This window comes from Falco punctatus (genome assembly GCF_963210335.1).
Source record: "Falco punctatus genome assembly, chromosome: 7".
Lineage (NCBI taxonomy): Eukaryota > Metazoa > Chordata > Aves > Falconiformes > Falconidae > Falco > Falco punctatus.
The window spans coordinates 3,076,186-3,102,130 of NC_137587.1; the positions used below are offsets into that span (position 1 = coordinate 3,076,186).

The 25,945-nt window shown below is 41.4% G+C and overlaps 2 protein-coding genes across 2 annotated transcripts in view; one reads left to right on the forward strand and one right to left on the reverse strand.

Annotated features, from left to right (window-relative positions):
* The window catches only part of LRP4 (LDL receptor related protein 4), a 97,517-nt gene extending 94,906 nt beyond the window's left edge, over positions 1-2,611 (reverse strand). Inside the window, exon 1 of the mRNA XM_080395667.1 lies at positions 2,532-2,611. The gene's annotated coding sequence lies outside the window, so the exon portion shown is untranslated. The remainder of the gene's footprint in view (positions 1-2,531) is intronic.
* A 36-nt stretch (positions 2,612-2,647) lies between these two features.
* CSTPP1 (centriolar satellite-associated tubulin polyglutamylase complex regulator 1) overlaps positions 2,648-25,945 on the forward strand; it is an 85,056-nt gene continuing 61,758 nt past the window's right edge. The window contains exons 1-2 of the mRNA XM_080395782.1: positions 2,648-2,801; positions 13,172-13,274. Of these exons, the coding sequence (XP_080251908.1) occupies positions 2,756-2,801; positions 13,172-13,274 (149 nt within the window). The 5' untranslated portion in view covers positions 2,648-2,755. The remainder of the gene's footprint in view (positions 2,802-13,171; positions 13,275-25,945) is intronic.

The following is a 25,945-nucleotide window of genomic DNA, read 5'->3' on the forward strand; positions in this document are numbered from 1 at the left end:
TTAAAACAACAAAAGGGCTCATTGTCCAAAAGGATTCCCTTAGCTGGTTTAAAGGAAATAACATAGCCCAACCCATAGAAACCAAAAAGTAACAAGAAAAAAAAATCCCGGATAGATATTAGAATGTAGTATTTAAAATTGGACTGTAAAGGCCTTCTGTAAATGACTGCTCCAGATATTGATCAAGAATAAACTGTGGTTTACAGAAATGGTTTAAAAAATAAAAAAAGAAACAGTGCACAACCTGTGGAAGGTTCCTACCAGCTCAGCTGACTACCGATACGGGAGACGAAGGCTTTTAGATTTGGCTTCTGAACACCAGTGAAATTGCCTGGCTGATGATAAAGGATTGCTTCATGAAAACAGAGATCTTGACTCTAGTGTTAGAAGTGCAGGAACTGTGCTGTTGAACGTAATGATCACAGGGGGTCTGTCAAGTTCTGTTTCTCCTCTCCGACAGTGGCCTAGAACCAGATATCTCACTGAAAATTGCCAGAAACCCTAAAGCAAGCAGTTATGGAATAGACATCATGTTAGGAAAGATGTTTTCTAAAACCCCAGACAACTGGCTTCACTGTGAAGTAGGATACTTCATATTCCTACAGATGTTGTGCTCTTTTTTTCTCCATGATTTTATATATAACAACATAATCCTGTGTCTTCTCATTCTGCTTGAAAATACCTACTTTTCTAAGTTCTGAAGCCCTGGCCTCAAAAATACCTGTGTTAAATGTATCCTATAACCTAATAGTACCTCTTACAAAAAATTTCCCAGCTTTAAATTTAAAGCCTGTAACAAAATGCACAAAACTGACAAATCTGAGTTTTTAATGAGCTTCACTGTAACACAAATCATTTTAGATAACATGATTTTTTTTATGTTATGCCTATCCCCTTTAAGACAATCTTACATTTTTTGTATCATTCTTCATGCTGGAGCGTCTCATTGTCTGCTCCCTAAATTATTCTCTTTGCTCATCTTTGAAATATTTATATCTAAGCCTTTTAAAGACCAAAGAAGCCAAAGACAGTGGAGCGGTCCAGGCAATTTCATGGGGGAATATAAATAGGTAAAGTTGTAACATCCTGTTTGCTCTTTTTAACTGTGGCAGTGCTTTGAGTATAGGTTAAAAATGGAGTTGCCAATAGCCATACTCAGCTCTTTACTCCAGTGGAATAAAGGCAGGTTATAGGCATGCACAAGTGGTTTATTTAATTTCTGTTCTTTTGCATTTGTTAGTAAAAACATAGACACCACTTCCAGGTTTGGCTTTTTTTTGTTTTGTTTTGTTTGTTAACTACTGGGATTACATCCTGGGCTGGGATTTTTCTAATGGTGATGCAAGAAACTTCAAAGTAATCTAGGAATTTTTGTTCCATCAGCTTCTGGGGAAGAGGAGTCCAGCCCGCCTGCTTGCAGCCAAGAGAAGAGCTCTGCCTCTCCTACATCCCTGCAACAAGGGTCATTCCCAGACAAGAACAGAAAGCGCCCCTTGGCTCAGGACTTTTCTGCTCGTTTCTACTTCCATGTGAACAAAGGATGATTTCCGACGTTCCCCATACATCCCTCTCCTGAGCACAAGGGTTGCAGAAAACAGCACAGGTATCGTACAGACTGGATGCAGCTAGAGAGGACCTCTTTGGTCACCTTGTTCGGCCCCTGCTCTCTGGGACAAGGGTGCTACACAGTGCCCTTCATTAACTTATTACCGTTCGCTTTCAAATCACAGAATTACAGGGAGGCTGGGGCGGTCAGTGCCCCCCGAGCCCCCAGCCCCATCCCCCCCCGCAGGCTCTCCCCGCAGGCTGCACCATGGCCCCGCAGCAGGAGCCTCCCCAGCCGCTCTGGGCAGCCCGGCCCAGCGCCCCGCCACCCGCCAGGGACACACGTTCTCCCTCCTGCTCAGAGGGAACCGGCCGTGTGGCGGTTTGTGCCCGGTGCCCCTCGTCCCGTCGCTGGGCACCGCTGGGAAGAGCCTGGCCCCGTCCCCTGGGCACCCGCCCGGGGATACCTGCAGCCGTGGGTGACATCCCCTCTCAGCTGCTCCTCTCCAGGCTGAACAGCCCCCGCCCGCTCAGCCCTTCCTCCCCGGGGAGATGCTCCAGCCCCTCACCACCTTCGCAGCCCCCCGGCCCCTCCCCAGCAGCTCCCTGTCCCTCTGGAACTGGGGAGCCCAGCACTGGGCCCAGCGCTCCAGTTATTACATTTAGAGTCTTTTTTCCAACAGCTGTAGGCCCAACAGCCCTTGGCACTAGGCACCTCCTGGTTTCCCACCTAAATCTAACCAGAATGCCTTTACACGCAAATCTCCTTCTGCCATTTGGCTCTTCAGCTTCGCTCACCCTTGCCCCGCTGAGGCGCCCCTCAGCCCTGAAGCACGCTGCCCTGGGCATCGCCCACCACCCCTTTCTCCCAGCCAGGCTGCCATGTTGCCTGCAGCCCCTTTCCTCAGGGGCAGGCCGCCATGTCACCACCATCCTCCAGGGACCCTTCCCACCAGGCAACTCCCGGCCTGGCCCGCAGCCCTGACCTGTGCGGAGCGGCTGGGCTGACGCGGGGGCCGGGGCTGAGGCGAGGGCCGAGGCGGGGGCTAGGCAGCCGCGCGTGCCCGGGCGCTTTTGGGCGCGGAACGCTGGCGGCGCGGGGGCGTGTTCCCAGCCGGGCCGAGCGGCCGAGCGGCGCCGGGCCCTGAGCGCTGGGAGCGTCGGGCGCCTTGGAAACGGCCGGAAGCTGGGGAGGAGCAGCGGCGGGAGGATGCTGAGCTCCGAGCGGCTCTCGCTGCCGGGGCCCGAGTACCTGGGTGAGGAGCGGGACGGCGCCCCGAGGGTCTCGCCCGCCGGGTGTGCTGCGGCCCGCCGTGGGGAGGGCTCGGCGGGGCCGGGGATGGCCGCGGCCTGGCCCGGCCCAGCTTTCCCGCGGGCCAGCGGCTTGAGGCCCGCGGCGTGCCCCCCGGCTGGGTCGGAGCGACTCCGCGTGTGCCTTGTCGCCTGGGGAGGGGGGGCTGCAGCCCGGTGTGTAGGGAGCTGCTTCTCCGGGTGCTCCCCTGAGGTGGGGGGGCTGCGGGGCCCGCTGGGGCGCAGGGAGCTCCCCTCCGGTGGTCCCCGTGAAGGCAGCGGAGGCCTGAGGGGGGTGGGCAGCGGCCTGAGGGGGGGAGCTGCGGCCTGCTCCCCGCCTCGTCTGCACGGTGTGGGTAGGAACAAACAACGGGCACCTGCTCCCTGGCAGGCTGGAACCTCACTTAGCACATTATCAATCTGTTTTGCTCGCAGGTCTATGTGAGCAACTGTATTTTATGCTCATATTCCAACATTGGAAATGAGTGTTCGTTCTTTTGTTAGGAGATGGTTTTGAATGTTGGCTTTTCTTCTGAAGTAATGTTTCCTGCATAAAATGGAAATAATTTATGAAGCAGCCGCTGTCTTGGCGACTGCATCCTTTTAAGCCTGCTCTAACAGTTTGTGTTATTGCTTGATATTCCAGGAAACTAAGGAGCAAAGTGATTCAATGTTAATGTGTCAAATAAAAATAATTAGGATGGAATAAATTCAATATGACTTCATTTAATTGCTAAAGAGGAGATGAATTACAAGTAGTAAGCATTTGGAATGTGTTCAAGACAATATTTTTGAAGTGAAACTCTTCAGCCATTACTTTCTAGGCCCAAGAGGCTGTTTGGTAATAACTATTATAAAGGTATACATAATTTACTGTGGCTTTCTTGTACAAGGGAAGGTCAGAAATGGCATGGATTGGTTTGCGCTGCTTGTTCCATCATAATATTGCTGTCTCTGATAAGTCAAAATGGAACAAGGCTGGAGAAACACTGCTGGCTTCCAGTAAATGGAAAACCTGCCTTGCAGGGAGGAGACTGAAAGAGCTGAGTTTGTTTAGCCTAGCAATAGTGTCAAAGAGTGGGCATCCAACTGTCTTTCACAGCACATCATAGCACTAAAGAGAGATTAAATATTTAAGCAAAGGAGTGATCTAACTTCTCTTAGAGTAGAATCCGTGCACTTGCTGCTAGGCTGCTCTTTGTGTACGTCGCGTATACGTACATAACTGCAGTGCTATCCTGTGTTAAGGAAACTCAAAGCAGAAATAAAGAGTTTTAGTGCTCTGTTTGGGGTGATTCTCAGGAGAATCACTTTGCTGAAGTTCTTGTTGCCAATGTCACTTCTGAAGCTAGTTCAGGTATTTGAGAACAGTGTGGCTTGTGCCATGTAGATACACCCTTTGGGTTTGTGCTACTCAAATCGCACTACATCAGCATGTTCAACCGCAACGTTTATAGAGAGACTCATAACTTTTCTAGAGTTGCTGTAGGCTGAAACTTGCAGAATTTCCTTTTTTTAATGAGCCAACTTGGTTTTAGGTTCATTTAATTGTTTTTAATGAAATAGGCACTTAACTTTTACTAGTGTGAAACTTGTCAGTAAGGATTGAATCGCTCAAAACAATCTAGGAAGCAGACTAAAAGTCCTTAAAGTGTAGGAATAAACCAGTTTTCTGTTTCACATCTGAAGTTGAGAAATGAGACTTCTAAGAGATGTGCAGGATTGTTAGGTGTGAGCAGCTTTATTAGCCTACTTAAACTGAGCCTCCTTTTATCTCTGTTCCGCATGCTGATCTACTTTTCCCTTTTTTTGTTTTACAAAACAGTCTAAATTATTCTGACATTGGGGTCAGGAAAAGACCCATGAGCATGTGAGGTTGAGCAATAACTTGTATAAGAGCCTGTTCTGTTGATCACTTACTATGTTTTTCTGTTTGGTTTGCAGTATCTGTTGTTTATTAGAGGGGGAAAAGTTTCTGCTACCTGATGGTATTGTTATTTATATAATGTTCATGTTATTAACATTAGTAAATGTTACCAATAACAATGTTTGTCTTTGTGCAACTTTGTATCTTGCCAGACAGCTGAAGATCCTACTGAAGGAATTGTGTATTAGCAGTAGGAAGGTGGTTAAAAAAACAAACAAAACCTCAGCAGTCTCCTCTGCCTCCCAAAGTAAACACACCTCCCCAGGATTTTCGTAACTTGATTTATGTTTTCTACATTGACCTGGCATTCTGAAATCGCCATTCTTTGGATTTGTTCTGTTGCATGCCTCGAAGTCTTGTTAATATAATTGTCTGATGTGGGGTTATAAACAATTGTGGTAAATTTCATTTCCTGTCATTTATTTCTGAAGTTGCGTTGCCATAGGCTGCCACTTAAGGTATTCTGTGAGTCTCCCAGATCAGGTGGCACTATCTTTCCTGACCTGGAATGGGCAAGCTTCACCTAACTTTTTTCCTCTTTTCTTTTTTCAATATCACAGACAGGCCAATGAATAAAATGAGTGGCCCAAATAACATTACATGGTACTTGCTGCGTATTTTTTTTCAGGAAAATAGGAAAAAAAATCCTATTTGAGATGATTCTCCCACATCCAATTTGGATGCAAAGAGGGAAATAAAAACATTTGTGAGTTAGAATAGAAGTAAACATAAAGAGAATTAAGCATTCACTTAAGATGAAAAATAATTGCAAAGTTTTGGTACACCAGAGTTCCTGGAAAATAAAAATCAGGGCAATGTGTCTCATGCTGCAATGACTTTGAGACAGTAAGTAGAAGAACAGAGATGACCGATAGTGAATAGGAAAGGAGATGAGGTCTGTTGAGTTGGCAGAAAGGCTACCGTGAAGATGTTGTAACTAGTAGGACATTTTAAACAGTATTTCCACTGAATAAACAACATTTAGTGTTTGGGGATAGTGATGAAAATGTGTTTCTCGTTTGATGGATGAGACTTAAACTAGAGTAGGCAAAATGAGGCCTATTTGAGATACTTTTCCATGCCTTCCTCATTATGGTTTAATAACTGGTGATTGCTCAGTTATTTATAGCAGGCAATGGAGCACTAAGTGTATTGTTCTGCTCATGCAGCTGTCTTCTGAAGTTTCAAACTGTATTCCCTCCCTGCCTTTCCTGCTAGGGAGAAAAAGCCACAGATTACTACACATTTTTCTGAATTTTATTTTTCTCTGTATTCTCCTTCCCTCTACTCTCCAGCTCCAGGATGTTCTTTCTTTTCTTCCTTTGCCAATATAAGACATGTAAGAACAGAAATACTCTCTTAGGCAAGTATCTTATCAGTAAAGCATGGGGCTGTTAGGTGCCAGAAACATGGCTGTGTTGCCTCCTTTCTCCTAAGAGGTCTTGGGCTTCATGATTAGAAAGAATTCCATGGTATTGGTGCTTTTACAAAACTGAGTAGCTCCCAGCAGAGAACTTCAGTAGACACTTTGCAGATACCTAGGTGTTTTGCTGATTGACTGGATACCAAGCAAAAATGAATTCCAAATCACATATAAGAATAAATGCAGTTTATTATATTACACTATAATAAAGGAAAAATAGCATGCACTATGATAAAAGGAAACAGTATTAGTTGTTATGCACAATATGATAAAAAAGCAATAGGAGGAAAGCATCAAATCATCACAGAGTCTAAGAAAAGGATATATGACCAATTACCACCTTAACATCATACAAGCCCACTCTTTGTCTGGGAAGCTCTGTTGCAGCTGGCTTCCTGGAGTCCCTTGGTAACTGGGAAAACTCCTATGTGGTGTGTCCACCTGTAGGTGAGGCTTCTGACCCAGTCCTGGAGCTTGCCACCTTTATACTCAGTGAAAAACAAAAATAGTTTACACACCTAGCGTATGTAAACCTTTGCATTTTGGCTTAGTGCAGGCATGCAGTATCACATGATTCGTAAGGTTCACACATGCCAGGGATGTTGGCCAGATGCCCGAGCATGGTGGAGTTACTGTCATGACACAGCTGCACACAATATTGATTGTCTGGCTGTTCCTGCTCATATCTTGCTTGTTTGAGGGGCTCAGGACAAGCACCACCTGCTCATTGAAGTTGTCCTTGAGCTTCCTGAGCTCACTGTCCAAGTTAAGTGATCCCTAATTAAAGGCAAAGGCTTTTTCATAAGCAGTAATTAATTTAATGAATTTTCACCACACTGGGGTTTACTCTTTGTCTGAATGGTCTTAAGAAATATTAAGTTGGAAAGTCCAAGTGCAATTGTTTTCTTTAAGAGCATAATCAATGTATAGGTCATGTTGTTATCCAGGCATCTCAGCTGACACTGAGTCTTCTCTTAGTCCAGGTACTTGATGAGCTTCTGTGAGGCACTGTGTCTGAAAGAGCTTATGGTCTAAAAATGAGAAGAGAATGCCTTTATAAGAAAAAACATTTATTTATTTATTGTTCAGTTGTCCAGATAGCAGAAGTATAATGTAGAAGACGAATGACTTCCCCACTGATGCGTGAGTTTGCCTGTAGAAATGTTAAGTCAAGTTTGAATCTTCTTAGACTCACTGTAGTACTTTCTCCAAAAGATGGAGGTTTCATCCCCAAACCTGCTGTTGCGCTAGGACTTCCATCTTAGCTTGAAAGGTAACAGGTGAAATCTGATCCTGATGTAGGTATAATTCCAGTATTGGAGAGTACACAGTCCTTCTGCATTTGAGTATCAATAGGTAGGGAGCCATTAGGGTACTTAATGCTTTCTAACAAGCTGGGATGGCAATTACTTCCACAGTGTTAACAATACACTGTGTAAATTCAGATTTAAGTAATTTTTTTTTAAAGGATAGTCCAAGAATTTTTCCTTGGCGAGGTGGTGATTTCTAGCAGCTGTACAACATCTTGCAGGAGATGGTCTGCTGGAAGGACTTGGACAATTAAGTCGGTCTGTGTGCAGCCTCATGAGTGCAAACTGAAAGAGTACAATGTTGTGGTTTGTGACTAATATGCTCATTAATTGTTTGAAACAAATTTTCAGTTATGGTCAAGATTTAAGAAATGTTTCAGTTTATACTTCCATTTTTTTTTGTTGTTGAAAGCGGTTTTGAAACTGTGAACATATGAAATAAGGTGTAGTTATGATGTGTGACCACTTAGCATGTGTTCGTGAGTAAACAGCGCATGTCAGACATTGTAGTGTTATCTCTGGTATGACAGGGTCTACTTGTACTTCCTTAAAAAAAAAAAAACAAAACCCACACAATTTTTTTGAGGGTTAATAGGAAATTACACTGTGAAGCTGTGCAAAGCTGGAAGGAGCTACAGCTGTACAGTGATTTAGCTTTTAGGTTGATTGTTTTGTTTACATACCTCTCTTGCTCAGGCCATTCCTTAGTGATATCTGAAGAGATTAAATCCCTAATGATATTGGAAAAGTTTAAAAAGAGCATCCTGAAAGACCATTAATGCTGGAAAAACTTCCAGAGTTGACATGATTTTATTCTTGCAGTTTGTATCCTTACTAATTCCCTTTTGCTTCATTACTGTTTGGGTAATAATTGCATGAAATTGATTCTGTGTTACTGTAGATGTGCCTTTCCAATGTGCGTGATACAGTAGTGTCCTTAGGCTCCAGTTTAGAATAAATTCTGACAGAGTGTTTACCTGTTACTTTAATATGCTCTCAGAAATTAAAAAAAAAAAATAATGCCAGAAATATTACAAATACATTAAAGCTTGTTATACTCTTGAACTTCTGATAACTGGAATGAATCATAACGTTAATTGCATCAAATAGTGTGTATTTTCAGCCCTTCAGTTGAGGAGGCGGCAAATGGTCTTACTGTCCAGGAATTCCCACTCCTGGTTTTTCAATGTATTCAGTTATGCCAGGAATGAACCAGCCATAAAAAAGAAAAACCCTCTTATGTGTATGTGGTACAAATTGTTTTGGTAGACAGCTCACATTCCAGAAGGCATCATCTCATGAAGAGTTGAGCAATAATGTATCTAGCTGATTTGATAATAATTTGATAAATAAAGCCTCACCTCTGCTGTAGGGCTCTGTTCTGCTGCTTATTTAAACAATGTATGTGATATGTGTTTTACTATCTGATACCAATTTATTCCAATCGTACTCTTTCTTAAGGTCGTTTGGCGCACTTTATTTTTCTTCTGTGGCATCTGCTGCTATTTTTATTATACCTCCTGGCTGTCCCATGTTTGCTATTTCTTTCAAGTATAACGGGCAGCATCACTTCTTGGTAAGTGTGCTGGTATACTGATCTTCAGTTTTTCTTCTTTGCCTTTAGAAAAGGCAAACTTGTTGGAAAGAGAAGCTTCTTACCAATGTAGCGTTAAGGAGATGCATCTAAGTTGTAAAACTGGGAAACATGTGCAAAACCAGTATGGTTAATGTGATTGTGTTGCCAGTATGTGCTGAAGTAGGTATCGCGTAACTGACACAAACAGTACTGTGGCACTTCCAAGGTCTTAGTCCTCTCCGTTCTTGAGCCCTACTGATAATAATAAATATTACACGTATGCAATGTCATTACCTACAAGTGATGTGTATGTCCTTCCTTCCTCCTGAATTTCTGGCTTTGAGAATCTCACTGTATATATTCTGTTTCATGCAGTGGTATTGTTTGTGTTAGATTTTCCTTTTCCTTCAAGATTTTTTAAGTATCAATGCTTGTTTTTACAATATTTGTAATCAAGCCTGTGAATTAACAGGTTGTTTGTTCTCATAAGAAGATTGAAACAAGTCATTTGGTGGCTTGTAAAAGGTCTGCTTTTACTACTTTAAAAACACATGCAAATTGATTTGGTGCAGTTATGTCTAAATGGAATTAGTTGTGATTGTCTAGTCTGTTGTTGTGAAGTCCATAGAGATTGTGAATTGATGGTGGATGTAATCCTTGTTTTGTCTTTTACTTGTAAGCTGGAGGAGATTTATATGACTTGGTCTGGCCACGCTTGAATTGAACAGCCTCTGCTCAGCCCTGAATTCGGTTCTGAGCCAAAAGTGCATTAATTCCAAAATTCACTTTAAACATTGGACATATGAGTGATGGTGGGGTGTGAGCATGTGAATGTGGTGGTAATACCATCAGAGGCCATTCTCCTAAGTGCTACAGTAACCAACTTTGGAGGAGCTGTACTGTATGTATTGCTAGCGATTGGACTGAAGTTATAAGTGTAAAATTGCTGCTAGTGGTTTAGTGATAAGAATTAAGATATTCTGTGCAAAGGTATCTACTTAACATCAGGTTATGGGCTACCTGAAGACTCTTCTGTGAATTTATTCTGTTGGATCCTTCTGTGAAAGCTGCCTGTTCTTAAATTTGACAGCAAAGAGTAGCACCTACCAAGTGAATATGGCAGGCACCCTTACCGTTTGGGGTAGTTGCGTGGGATTCCACTTTAGCAAGTGTGGGTTGCATTGGAAAGTTTTGTATGAGTAGGGAGGAGAGCCTTTGTTGCAATAAGCCATAAATAAATAAGCGCTGAGGGTAATAACCTGTTGTAATACCTCCTTTGTGGAAGGTGCAGTATACTGGAATACTATCGGGAAGAAAATGAGACAGCAAGCTGTAATAGCACAGTTGTGTGAGTATTTGGGCTTTACATTCTGATTTGGACTTGCTGCCTTGTTACAAAGTGGGCCTCAAAAGTATGAGCAACATGCATACCAATACACCATCATCGGCTTGAATTTTCAAAAACTATTAAAATGTGTGAATCACCTCATTTATTTTGCACAGGACCCCACAGATTTTTAACTGTTTGCATAAATAGTTAATATTCCATTATGGTTCCAGTGTTTGTTATGGAAAGTACCACTTGTATAAATTATGGAACTACTATTTTGCTATAACCAGACTCCTGGCACCTTATTTTGCCTCTCTGGCCTGCTAGAACTTGCCTGCAAATTAGATTTTATTCTGTGACTTTTCTGTGTAGGGTAGAGTTGGTTGGGTTATAAAAGATACTACTTGCACCGTTCCGTGGAACTGGGCAGCCAGCGAACAGGAAGCCAGAGCTGGAATTTGGTTTGGCGGCGTGAACTGGGCTACCTGGAAAACAGCACGGCAGCCGAAGAGAGAGACTTCTCAAGGAAATGCTGTTTTCTTTCACCTTCTCTGCTCACCAATTTCTTCCCTCCCCTACACCTCTGCTTATGTCCTGGGAAATAGGGAGAGAGGTTCTTTGTCAGGCCATGCAACAAAAAGTTTAACAGAAATAGTCTTTTATCAGCAACTGTATTCAACAGTGACCCGTATACATTTGTGTGCATTTTTAAGTGTGACAGAAATTTCTGAAATTCTGGGTTGAAAGTTAATTTATTCTCCAGGAGCAGACTTAAAGGTGTTTGTTACAGAGGTCAGTCACATTGGGCTGTGTAGCACTGTGGGACCATGCCTGTCTATTCCCATAGGCTTTTAGGGGAGAGGTTAATGACTCTAAAGAAGTAAAATAACAAAAATATATTTCATTGATGGGGCTGTTCTATGAAGGGACTGTATGCCTTCCCACGAAGATTGGAGAATGGTTTTGCAGCTGACCAGAAGTTTATTGCTGGCTGGGATGAGTGGAAGCCTGTCTGCTAGTACGTTTCCTGGCTTGATCTGGTACCACTGACAGTTTGAGAGGGGCCTGGGAAGACGGTTTCTGAGTGCAAGATGGGCTGCATAATGAAGAGGGAGGAAGGATGAGCTGAAATAAAGTTACCTAGTTGCTGTTATCTTGAGCCTGTGACTGAGCTGCACGACTCATTCCTCCCTCAGGGGACACAGGTGCGCAGAGCTATTTTTCTTTAATCACTCACATAAATTAAATTTATTCCTTTGCATTAAAATAATTAAATAAAGCTACGCCCTGTATCTTTTAGTGCCAGATAATATCTTTGAACCTTTGGCTCACCATTTTGCTATCAGCTGCAAGGTATTTTCCAGGGTGTGCTTAACCAATTTTACCATTGTCCTGAAAAGTGTTCTAGGCAGAGAAATCCCCTGATAGCAATCAATGTTCATACATACTTTTAATCACTGTATCCACTGGGAATAATAATTTCCGGGCCTCTCTTGAAGTCCACCTGCCCCACACTAAGATGAAAGGGACTTCCATGCTGTGCATCAAGTGGCGCAGGCTTGATGCTTACCAGGATATTAAGCGCAAATTAAAATGGTTTGAAGAATATTGATGTGGGTCTGAGGTTGGCCAGTTGCTGGTGAGGGGATGATGCTGCCAAGTCTGGAGCAGATTGGCAAGGAGCAAGAACAGCCCTTGCCTTTCCTATATCCCCTAAGGGTTTTCTCTTGCTCTTTTTAGGACACGACACTACTTGCAAAGGTGCAGTAGCATACGTGTTTAGGATGGAGGTGTGTGCTTTGGGAACAGGGTTTGTGTGCTTTCCAGGTTAGGAATGATTTTCCTGGGTTCGTTGTGACTTGTCTTCTGATTGTTGAACTCGTAGGTTTGGAAAGTCTACTGCTTGGTAGCTGGCGCATCACCCCAGACTCGGCTCTTTGTTGCTCCAGCTTGGTTTCTAGCCAAAAACATCAAAGGGGCTCAGTGGCAAATCTGTACTGCTTCCTCCTTGGCAAAACGCTTGATTAGTACAGAGTCTGCCCCCTGTAGAAGCAACAAAATGGTTTGTGTTGTAGCAAACTGTCTTTACTCAGAAGTCTTATAAGTGAGTGGCGTTCTGTGGCTGGGTACTGGCAGATCCACCACCTCTGAAATTTCCTTATGTTTGGTTTAGGCAGTTATTTGAGACTTGACTGTTGAGCATTATAAATCTTCCTTGGCATTGAGACATGTTCCCCACCTGCCACTCCAAGAACATTCACCAGTGCTTGTTTGGAAACAGATGTACTTTTATTTGCACCTTTAGGGGAAAAAAACTTTACAGAACAAACTTAGAGCTACTTGGCTTTGGTAAGGAGGGAAGGGCAGGGAACACCTAAAGCTCTGCAACAGTCCTGTCAATATGGGCATTGACAATCTGTATAGGAAAGATGGCTGTGACTCAGAACAGGGATCAGGAACTCCTCTTGAGTAAGCATTTTCCAGCGAGGCAGTCTCACAACTCTTTCTCCTTTCCTTCACTTCCAAAATCTCAGAGGATTTTAAAAAAGGGTCAGCACTGTTAGCAATTAACTCTGTGTAGCCAGGAAAGAAAGCAGGATTTAGGTCAGGAATTTTACTATCCATATCTGGGAGAATGGAACCTTTACTCTCTGAGGGAGCAAATACTTGTTGGCTTGTTGTGTAAGGCACACAACTAGGCTGGTCTGGCTCTGGACTTTGCAGGCCCCTTGTATTCTAATTTCTGTCTCTTACTGTCTTTTATTTGCAGCTCAAAGACATGTCCTCACGTACATGGAGGATGCAGTGAGCCAGCTGCTGGAGAACAGAGAAGATATTAGTCAGTATGGCATTGCCAGGTTCTTCACTGAATAGTAAGTACATCAGGACGCTGCCAATAGGGCTAGCCTGAGGGGGGCTTTTGGAAACAGGCTGGGTACATGGAGAATGGAGCTGGACACATGCTGATTATGTTGTGAAAGCTGGATTTCACTGGGTTAGCCAAGGGCTGCCTGAGCATGTTTCGGAAACGTGCATGGGTTTCGTACAGTTCAGTACCTCTTCTGTTACAGACATTCATGTGAAGCAGTCACTTTGGGGAGCAGAGCTTTTAAAAGCGTGTAGAAGACAGCATATAGAAAGCCAAACCCTGCTTGTCTTTATCAGGTCTGTTAGTATCAAAAACAGCACTTTCAGTACCTGGTTTCAGCAGCACTCATTCTTCCTTTTTCTGAATGTGAATTTGAACTATTTTGTCTCCTTGTGTGATTGTGGTCTTGTTGAATGCTTTAATAGAGTGCGTCTTCCTTACAACCTGTGTAAGTCCTTAAATAACGAACATAACAATCAGCACAGATAATCTCTTCCTAGTAGTTTGGAAAGGTTTTTGTGGGGGGCGCAAAAGCTGTGTGCTGGTCCTCAGTGTTGTTGATGTTGACTCAGCCAATTGCTGTATGTTTTGCCAACTTGATGTTGTGCACCATGTCTAAAATTCTTCCAGGCAGCTTCTTTAAAGGTTTGTTGGTAATGCCTGTGCTTGCAGTGGTTATATGTTTCTGGGTTTTGATGCCCATTTGAAAACATTTTCTTGCTTGCTTCCTTTCCTGGTACCTTTTCCTGAGGCAAATTAATGTGCAGGGTATTTCACAACCATCTCTACTACAGTAGTGGAAGAGGATCTCAAAGTATAGGAGTAGCTGTCTGTCTGCTGTCTATCTTACTTGACCACAGTTTCAGGGTTTTTTAGTTGCATTTTGGGGAGGTTTTTTTGGTGGGGTTTTGTTGTTTTTTTTTCACACCAGTGTCCCTCTGACTTCCAAATGAGGTATAACTTGCTAGTTTGCTTGGACAACTTGCATTATATTTTCTTGTCCCATGCAAATTTTCCACTTTTGAACAACAGAGATTCTCACTGGTAAATAAGTAAAAGAAATACTGCAGCAAGTCTGAGGGGAAACTTTAATCTTTTGTCTGGGGTTTTCTGTTTTTGAGCTAGGGTAACAAGCAGTTCAAGACTGGTGTGGTTTTGACCATCTTGGCAGAGGAGGTAAGACACAGGCCATCTTGCTACATCTGTTTTATATAATGGATCTTCTAGGTAGATGGCATTGTAACAAGAAAATACGGTTTCTTGGTTGTACGTTATTTCTTTTGCTCTCAACAAAGCACTTCCAACTTTCACTTGGCGTGAATCATGCATGTTGCAAAATCAGGAAGACCCATGTAAAACAGTATAATGGCAATTTTATTAGAAAAATCAAACAGCTTATCAGGGCAGCTTAGTGTTATTGCTAACCTTTCTCTGTAGCTTAGTGTAACCAGAATGAGTAATGACTTTAAAAGACCTCAAATCTATTTTAGAAGCAAATAATACTTGGTACTATGTGGATTTTATAAGGAGATTTATATTTTTTGTTGTTGTTTATAGAGTAGCTTGAACTCTCAAAATGCATTCCCTCTTTTTAGACTACCAAAATTAAAAAAATGCTTAGTATACAAGTCAATGAACAGTATACTTCCATGTTCTGAGCAAATTGCAGTGGTCACTGTTAAGTGAGGGTTGTGGAGAAATAATCACTGAGAGTAGGTGCTGGGGACAAATGAAGGTACAATCTGTGCACTTGATGTGATTGGGAGTCACGATACTTGTATCTGATATACAGGAGTTTCCACAGAAAGTAATACTGACATTAGTCAGCTGAACAAATAGTCAGTAAACAAGAGCTTAAGAAAGATAAAGAGCATGACTACAATGACCTCCACCCACCAACAGGATTTCTTTACCAAAGTTGAAGGCAATGTGGCTTTGAAACACCCAGCTGAAATCGTCATCCAGATTGGATTTGGTTTGCACCTACCTTCAGGCTGACACGTTAGGGCTTTTTCTGAACTTCTGATCATACATACTGAAAAAATTAAATGGTGAGTAAGAGGTCTTCCACAGTTTTTGAAACTGCTGACATTGCTTCTCTACAGTATTTCTTCGTCATGACACGATAACCATCTTTTCACTTCCTATTCCTCTTCTACCTTTGAAAGAATAAACAATAATTCAAGATCTTTATGACAAACAAAACTGCCCCCATAGAGCACAACCCTCTGACTCAGGTGCTGGAGATCATGTTTTTCCCATTTATTTCCAAAGAAAGATGTGAATTTCTACAATGACTTTTTGTTCACACTGAGTGTTCTGTGGAGCTTCTGATTTCTTGAAAGACAGGAAAAGGCTGTGTGTTCATTTTTTTTCTGTAATACAGAACTAGTCATTCTCCTTTTTTGTTTCTTTTCTTTTTCTTTCATAGTATGTCTGAAGTTTAGTACATCAAACTGTGTCCCTGTACCAAAGCACAAACAGGCTTAGTCATTTTGAGAGCTGCGAAACTCTTAAGGTTTGAAATGTGGGATTCTTGGTTTAAAGTGGAGAATAAATGACAGCCAGTATGGCTGTAGGTAGACTCAGAATACAAAGCTTCCTATTAAGGAAGTGTCAAACATTCTGGCTCCCAGGGCTTAGTGGTGAGCCCTTACTGCCCGTTAGACTCCTGTGCATCCATGCAACTGTCAACATTTGTTTAGGCTGTGCTTTGAAGGCTGCATTGCTCTGCCAAGCAAATAAGCTCGATCCTGATTTTTATCTTTAATCTTGGTATCTTCGGACTGAAAGGTAACTTGTGAGATTCCAGAAGGCTTGTGTGCACTCTCCCACTGTTTTCCTTGTTCCAGGTTATTCTAAGTGAGAGGATTGGCCTGTGCATATTTTTAAGTATGCTGCAATGATTTGAGATGAAGGGACTTGATATTAGTGTGTCCACTTTTTCACGCTGCACTTCCCTTATTTATGCTCACTTAAAATTAAGAGACCAAGCCCAGGGTTTAGAAAGCTAGGAGGTAGGTCCAAGCAAGTGACTTTTTTTTTTTTTTTTTTAAGTATATATGGGATAAAATACTAATTTCTGTAACTTTTGAGAAATAATGAAGTAAGTTAGTGTGTCAAGGATGGGTGTCAGGTATTCTCCAAACTCATCTCAGAGAGCACAATTTTCCACAGAGTGGTGTTCCATGGACTTCTCTTGCAGCAGTCATGGCCTTTCCATCGTGCATTGCAATGCCCCACCTCACCATGACTCACTTCAAATCTTTGTGCCGGTTACAACAACTATTTTTATGGGTAATTAAGAAAATTTTGTTGGGATTTAGCTTATCTGCATGAAATTTCAGAGCTGAAAATGATGTCGTTATGTCCTCTGTATGGATCAAGCAGTGTTTTGCAGGCAGTGAGTGTTTCTAGTAGTTTCTAGTAAATGAAATGGGGAATGTATTCCACTGCTATCCACAGCCTAGCACCAGAACTGCTGATTGTAGAGGGCTGACCTTCGTCTCTGCAGTTCTCTTTCCAGAATATTTTTAGGCTTCAGGGATATTTTTTCTCCCACTTTATTCCATTGTTCATTTGTCCTAGTCATATGGACATCTGCTTTCAATCTTGGGCATACCTTGAGGCTCCCCTCATCTGAATCACTCCTGACTCTTAGAGGAATAGGGATCGATCACCCTTCTGCCAATTAATCCACATCTTTTAGTTAAACGAATAAAATTTATGCCTCTCTAAGGACTGGTCTTGATTTCATTGATACCCTGAAATGCTACTGGTTCATTACGAACTCAAGGAATCTCTGCTTTGCTTTTGAATCTCCATGAAATGCAGACTCTTGAAAGCCCTCTGTGTAATTACACACTAATGCTGCTTTACTTCTTCCAGCCTAACTTCTGTGCCAACATATCTTAAAGGGACATGTTCCTCCTATACAATATTTATCATCCTGTTTTCTTGATCTTTCCAGTGCTGAAGAAAACCAGGGCCCCCATGCTAATGCATTTGATCATGCAGTGGGAATGTGCATAGCATCCCACTTTATAATATTTTCTGGGATCTTAAAGGGAGTCTGTGTGTCTTTTTTTCACTTCAGCTAGAAGAAGCAGCAACAAAAAATTTTGACCAAGAGACTTCCTACTAGTAATTTTTGCTTTTCTTCTGGGCTAACCCTTTGCTTAAAACTTTTTTTTCCCCAGCTTGCAGGTAGATGTGCTAATCTGTTCCAGACTCTTTGGAAAGCTCGGAAATATTAACCAGTGATAACTTACCTCAGACGGGAAACTCTTCTTATCACTTTTATGGTTTGTTTGATAAACCAAACACAAGTGAACTGGAGAAACAGGAAAAGGCATGTTTTTGTCTCCCAAAACGCTTTTTGTTTTCTTCTGTTTCTGGTGAGATGTCTCCCTGACCACCTGCCAGCTGGAGCATGATTGAGAAAGACATCTTGCTTTTAGCTTTCACATGCAGCACTACTTCCATGGGGCTCTGCAAACTGATGTCTGAGATCTCCTTTTTTCTTTGAGGGGTGTTTCTGCTGGCTCTGATTTGAAGTGTCCCCACTGGATCTTCTGTGGCAGTTTGATAACATTTATCTGAGAAGGTGTCTGTGCTGTGTGTGTTTGGGGGGTTGGGGGTTGCATACTACTGCTTTTAGATCTGTTGTGTGCCTGGCAATTCAAAATGTCAGGTCTGTAGAGCCCTGCTTTACACAAAGGAACATTTGCCTTGTTCAGACTAACGGGACCGCCAGTGCTATATAGTTTGAGATCCTTGTATAGGAAGATGTTATCATGGTGAGAAGTATCAACTTCTAGCAATGAAAGTATCTCATTTTCTCCTGCTGTCTGGATTGGCTGGAACAATTTGTTCAACTCATTCCTTAGGGACAAATATGATACTGCTCTCTTGGTGCTCTCTGGCAATAGCAGTGACACAGGCTTCAGTGTCAGAAAAACTTCTGGCTTGTTCAGTCCTGTACTGCTGTACAACATTACCTAAATAAATATGTAGAATAAACAATGTCCTCCTCTTTAAAATAATCTCAGTACCCTTGGGGGCAGGTGGCAGGGGGGAAGGGCCAGAAACAGGACAGATGGGATGCCCGTGAGAAATAAGCCACTCACTGAAGACAACCTTAATTGGCAACTGGAAATAAGCTGAATTATCTGTTTATAAAGAGGAGAGATTCTCAGAATTAGCTTAGAGCCATCAATTTTTTTCTTTTTTTGCATCTATGTACGTAAGCCTTATCATAGTCGTCATCTTGCTGTCATCTGCTCTGCATCTTTCCCTTTTTTACAGTAACTTGTTCTGTCTTGTTCACAAGGAAAGCATAAGCTCTTCAAGACAGAAGTGATATTGTACTGCATGTGCTTTACAGCATCTAGCATTGTAGAATGTCATCTCTGTGCTTTGTACAATTGTAGTATAAACAGCAAAAATAGTAGTGAGAAGGTCCTTAGGGCTTTGACAGGTTGTGCCAGATTCCCTTTCTAAGAGATGGAGCCATTCATTAGGATTTCTCAGTAAGACTTCAGGGGAGGGATGTTGGTTGTTGGTTTTTGTAGTGTTAGTTCTGTGGGGGTTTGAGCAAATCAGTAGCCTCTGGGAAGTAACAGCACTTTCTGGTTCTTACATAAAATGTTGATATTCTCTCTGATAAAATCTTACAAGCAATTGTAAAAATAGTATTTAATGTGTTCCTCAAATACTGTCAGGATTCTGGCATGTTTTCTACTCTGGAGACTCAAAGACAAAATTATCACACTCAATGCAAGACTGCACTGAGCCATGTGATCAGTATGAAGCTGCTGCTGTCAGTGGCTGAGCTGTGAAGCAGCCCTTTGGGCTGAAAATCTCATCTGGGATAATGTGCTTGATGGTTCCTGAGAGGCTTTTACTTGGGATTCCTTGATCCCTAGGGCACTGCATAAGAGTGCTGTCCGCCTCTCCTTTGCTCTTCAGTTATCAGTGGAAAGAAAATGAATATATGCACTCAGACACAGCACTCGTGCCAGAAGCTCTGAGGAGCAGATTTTGCAGCTAATGTGAATAAGTTGCTATGAGAGAGATATTTTCTAAGTCACTCTCCATAGAGTACATCGATTTGCAGGACTGAATTTGTTGATAAATCTTTTTGGCGAATCTATAATAGTTGCATATTTCTTCGCTTAGAGTGTTGCTAATGGACACAAAGCCTTTCTGTTAAAGTCCATTTGTTGCCTTCCAGTCTTACCTCTGTAGAGGTCCAAATGGCAAAGTCTCTTCCTTGTAATCTAAGTTTCTTCAACGCATATTGGAAATGGGATTTCAGTATCCCTTGTCTACTGCACATGGAGTTTGTGTTTTGTATGAGAGCTACAGAAGATTCAGGGGTTGTGGATAATTCAGTTTATTTGTAATTAAAATTATGTTAATTTTGTCCAGAACCTGTAGATCTGACACCTGAAGCGTTATGTTGTTATGATAGAATTGCTTGACAGCAGAAACAGCATTGGCATCTCCATCTGACAGGCAGGATCTATGAATTCCTGGTTTTCCCAGAGCTGTTTCTTCGTAACAAACATTGCAACAAGTCCTAGCCTGACAAATATGCTGATTGGGATGACTGCTGTTGAGTAAACAGCTGGAATAAAATGCATGTATTAATGGGAATAACACACTGATTCCCACTGTAGTTTGTATGTGTTGCCAATATATTAGAAAATGTAGTGTTTTGGTCATACGTACTTGAGAATCTTACAGGTGAGTGGATTCGCAGGTGAGTCCAAACCCTCGTAAAGAAGTATGGGGTGGGGGAAAAGGTAAAGAAGCTTTTTGGTAAGCAGGACAGTCTCGGAAGGCTTGTGGCCAGAGGGGTAACATAGAATTGAAGATGAAAGACAATGTTTAGCATTGGTGCTGTATGTGATAATATACTCCACTCAGGAAACTGTAATAGCATTTCGGTGACAGAAAAATCTAGAGAACTTGCTACAGCACATGAGTGTTAGCACTTGATATCAACATCTTGTCAGCACAGGGTAGTTATCTGTAGATAAGCTTTCGCTCATTCATACGCTGACTTGAGCTGCACTGTGCTCTTGAAGAGAGGCAATCACGACTTTCACATGCAGCATAGTCAGATTATGATGCCTCTAGTATATATTCACTGGTATAGCAGGGCAGTCTGCCTGCTTCTTTCCCATTCCTTTATGTCATGGAAATCAGATGTTTATTTGTGGTCTTTGTCAGAACAGTTGCGGCAGAAGTGGACTGACTACCTTACAGAGACCTTACGTAGTCGGGTATATTTGCATTCCTTCTTACATACAGCCTTGAATGTTGAAATGCAACGTATTTGCTATGAAGTTGAACTTCCTTTAATGGTGGTTAAAGCTATTTTGCAGATAGGCAGTGTTGATAGCTAATATAACTGATAAATAGATGTTAGAAATTTTCCAAAAGCTCAAGTCCAGAAACCTGGCAAATGGTACAAGCATTAGGACTGTATGTATTTGAGTCCACTGCTTTTCCTCTGGGCTAGAGTAGAATGTTTGATCTTCTGTCTAGTTTTAGTTCATAACTCTAACATAATTCTGTTTATGCTTCCAATTTTTTTTTTATTGCCTTTCATCATAGTTGTTAATGTTGCTAGTACAAATTTGGAGATGTATACATAATCCCATCTGGGAGTTAAAATCAGGCTTTTGTGACACTTCAGATGTGTAAATTTATTCTTGAAACAAGTCTGGATAATTGAGAGAGAGATTGGGAAAAGGACAAAATCCTAGGTTTTGCTGAAACTTGATCTCTCTGGTCTTGACTAGAAGGTAATATACGGTGAATGAAGAGACGGGACGCAGCTTGATGCAAGCAAGATGTCAGTTTATTAGTGATTCTCTTACATTTATATACATTTCTACCTTCTACATATTACACACTGATTGGTTAAATCTTAAGCGTGAACCACACTGATTGGTTGACATTTAACACACACCGTTTAAACAATAGGAACTGATTAGTTTACCTTATCATAGCAACAATTTCTACTCTAAGATTAGGGGGTTTCTTCACGTGACTTTCATGATTAGCAAAGTTCCTCATCGGCACTATCCTTTCCCTTATCTGGCTGCTTGTTCCTCTTTGACCGTCTGGTTATCTCAACCGCAATGGCTCAAGAGTCTGCGGTATAGCTTGTTCCTTTGTTCACAGGGCTTGTGCCCTACAAGTTCTAACACGTCTCTATTCATCAGGCTAACAGTACTTGGACTCTTGTCCTTGAGGCCTTGTCCTACAGTAATAGAGAAGTAGTTTTGCTTGGTTATGTGTATTTGTAATACAGTTTTCCTACTCCACTGTCCATCCCACTGTCTGCATTTAGTAGTGCAACAGAATAGATAGGCAAGTCATTGCTGTTCCTAAGAAAATTCTTTAAGAAGCCTCCTGTATATGTGCTGCTTGTAGTTATTTTGCCATGATTCATTTCATCAGTTGGGTATTTTACAGTGCTCATGATATCCTTTTTGGGATGCCAGAGGGTCTTTCATTTAATTTTATTTTCTCCATCAGTCTACCTGTTTTTAATATCTGTGGTATTGGGTAGTTCCTGCCTTATCCCTGTTCTTGCAGAAGTGAAAGGGTCGTCCAGTCAGAATTAGTGAGCTGTGGCAATCTTATGTTGTCAGTCTGCCACTAAGGAAAGGTCTGTAGTAGAGCTCACCATGATGCAAAATAGATATTCAGTGCTGATATCACTCTTTGACAAGCATTGTTCTCCATCATTCTGGAAAACCACTCAGCTGTGCTTGCTGAGTCATTGTGTAGGGATATATAGGAAAAAATGAGAAAGATAAATAGTGACACATCCACAACAAATGTAGGGGGACTATTTATGGTCCTTTGCTTTATATAAGCACTGTGGATTGTATGCAGTAATCTCTTTTCATCCTTGGTCACGTGCTGTAAGGATTGGATTTCCTGCAGCTTCTCTAAATTTTTGGAGGAAAACTGGTTTAGTAATGTGAAATTGTCACCTGAAGTTCAGTAGAAATGCGCTAGTGAATAGCAGCTTTGGAGCAACATAATAACATAGGAAGTTTGCTACACATTGGGGTGTTTTCCCTTAGTATATGGGTTGATTTTTTTTATTTTTAAGAATTACAAGGCATAATTTTATCATTTTCTGTTAGTTTTTTTTTTTTAAACACTGTTTCCTCCAATAAAGTTTTTGATGTCTCAAGCTGTAAGAGAACCACTGCTGAATACATCATAACTTCATCAATAACTGTACCTTTCTCTGTATTACTAACTCATATGGTTTAGTTCTGGTTTTAATGAAACATTTTCGTGTGAGTCTAGCGTACTATATGTATATAGGAGTTCTTTGCTTCTGTCTGTCTAAGCTTCTAAGGCTTTTTATTAAATTGGAATAAAGTAGTTTTAAGTTTGAGGAACACACTGTTTTTCCCAGAAAGATCTTTAAGAAAGGATGGATCAGAATTGAGGTGGGCAGGTTTTCTTTTTTTGTTTTATGGTATTGGAAGGACTTTTGTATTCATTCTTAGGCTGTAAAATGTTGTGGTGTCACAGAAAATCTTGAGGAGCGTTTCTAGTTGCCGTGCTACCATGTGTTCCATTGTGGACAAGGCCAACAAATATAAAATTTCTCCTAAATGGGATATGTCAACCTGTAAAAATCAGCAAATGCCTGCAGCAATGGGATGTGATAAGATCCCATAATAGGATTCCTTATCCTTTACAGGATAAAATCCCTTAACTGTCTCTGCATCCTCCTCTGAAAGTCGTGTAGCTTGCCTGAAAAATGCATTTTTAAAACTTGGTTTATCTTTTCTTAAAAAAAAAAATATTCTAGTTTCTAGGAATCTGAATGTTTTCAGAACACCTGAGACTTTATTCTACTTCCAGAATATATTAGCCTTAGAGACTTTCAGTAACCTCATGTTCTGCAAAATTAATCCTTCTGAGTATCTTCAAATGATTTAGACGAACTGTAGCTGGTCAACACCGTAGCCAAGCAGTTGTCGTGAGCACAAAGTGGTTTAACTAAGCAATCTCTAAATGCAGAGTTAGCATTAATGTCAAATGATGATGCTTCATCTATATTAAGGAATTTTGGCAAGGTTCATTTGTTGCCATGATGGAAGTATTGGAAGCTGTTCAGTCTTTGATGTGCTAACAGTTTTTGCCAAGGCAACTGAATAGGTGAGAGAGTATTAGTTGCATTTTTTTTTTTCTTCTTCTGAAGTTCTCCAGTCTCACCAAGACTGAAAAAAGTAAATATGGGAGCTGCATGTGTGACAGCAGTATTGAATCTCTTCGGAACAATCATTACATTACATTTCAGTAGTTCCTGGATCATCACAGTCAAAACATGGTTGTGCTGCTACCTTCTAATTAAGTCTAATTTATAAAACATGGAACTGTCTTACAATGAGAGATACAGGAGACTACATGCAGAATGGAGCAAGCAGGCCTTTACTGATGCTTATACTTTTGCCTCAACTCTCTGAGAAGCCAGTTTGCCTTCCCTTGGCATTATGCTTTGGTCTCAGCAGTACAAGATGGGTGCAGGTCTTGAATAATTTTCAGATTCCCACTCTTCCTTCAGTGGTCATTGACACTTTGATATCAGAATCCATCTCCAGCTGATGTTAGTTCTATAACTACTTCCAGAGTTGTTAGGCCACAGGAAATCTGAACACTACCATGTGTTGTTTTTATTTTTAATAGTGTTCCTCTCCTTTGTGTCATCTTCTGTCCCTTGCCACAGGTTTACTACATGGTTTCTGTAGCATCTTGCAGCTAGTGAATTAATTCCACAGCGTGACAGGGAGGGCAAAAATACATCTGTTGGTTAATAAAGGTAGCCAAAGAATGGAAATCATGGCTGTATGATAATAAAGCTTTTTGAGGACCTGAATCTCCCATACCTTCAGCATATAGAAGGTTATAGAGCAGTTCAATAAGGAATTTTCTTCTTGCCCCAAAATGTCTAGTTGGACCTGTTTGGAAAAAATACTAAATACATTAGCTGGAGAATTAGCAGCTTTCTTTGTGTAATTACAATTCTGGATTGGGTTATTATTTATTTATTTTAGGTTTATGGGGGAAAGGGCAAGGGTTTTTGAGGGAAGCTGGGTAGCAACTTGCAATGATCTCCATAAAACTAGTTACAATGGTATTCACACAGCTGTCTCTGTGGTGTGCTACTTGCTGTGTTTTTTGCTGTAAAAGCTAAATCTCTGTTTGTATCAGCAAGACTTTTCCAGACTGACTGAAACACTATGTGGTCTGAAATAGCACCTGATCAGACTGAAAGAGCTAGTCCTGGGTGATTGATGCTTATCTCTGAAGGCTTCTTTACTTTTCCCTTAAGCACCTTGGAAGGCTTCTGCAGGGCTATTTACCATCTTCCATTGTATGCCCTTTCCCATCTTCCTGAATACTAGGTTTCCCAGCTCATAACTCTAAAAAGCAGCTTTATTTCAGAGTAGAAAGGGGCCCCAATATGTGGCCTATTATATCCATATCAGCTTGCTTACTCTTTTCAAACAGCTATTGTGTTTTAATAGGGCCCTGCCTGGCAGGGGGAGTCCTTAATTCCTACTATATAAGAATGGCCAGCTTGAGTTACAGCAAACTGCAGGATGCTGCTCTGATCAAAAGGCCTCTGTTTTTAGAGATTCTCTGCCCCCACCATTTGCCTTTTATTTTTTTTAATCCTGAGCTAATAATTCAACGCACTAAGGTCATTTTAGCTTTTCATTTGAAAGCTTCAAGGTGTTGAATTACTGACCTAGCACAGGAAAAATTAAGGGAGGGGGACTCTAAAAAAAAAAAAAAAAATAGATAAAGGGATTCTGGGTGATAAAGGGCAAGCACAGCAACGCCTTTAATCCTTTCCTTCTCCAGAATCTGTAGACTGGTCTCAGAGGGTTTGATTTGCTACAAAGCAACATAAGAAAGCTTGTTCACTGCCTACTCTCAGCTGTGTCACGGGTGGTGTTGTTCATTTCCTTTCAAACAGTACGTGGGATAATCTCTGTACCACCTGTATTAATTGTCACGAATACAGAGATTCCTAAGCCTATACCAAGAAGCCTGAAAACAAATCATTAAAATTTGTGTCACTCCTTTCCCTCTTTCCGCACCTTTCAGCTGAAATAAACTTGAGTGGGTGAGACAAAAAGGATCTCAAAAAATCCAGTCTCAGTGTTTGCAGTGTTACATCACCCAGTCTCGCCAAAATGTTGAGTGTTAATGATTTCCTACCTGCCTGGTTGTTAAAAAAGGATTTTTTTCTTAGAGCCAGTCATCAGGAATAACTTTCAGCATCTGTTTCATCTTAACATTGCTAACACATTTCAGAGGAAGTGCCTAAAAAGCACTGCTAATTTCATTAGAGGAAGATGGTGATTTCCTTGAGGCTGACTTCATTGTCCCAAATTCTAATATCTGTGGAATTTTAAAAAGCAGTTGGCACAAGATCTTTGAATTGAGGAATGCTAATGCTCCTATGCTACCTTCCAAGGGGATAGCTAAAGAAACAATCCCAATGATTGGTCTGAGTATTGCAAGTAGTGTAGTATATTTAAGCCGATAGGTGAGGAATAGAATGATCTTAAATTAAACTACACTCATGCAGCAGTAATTTATTCATCACAGCAG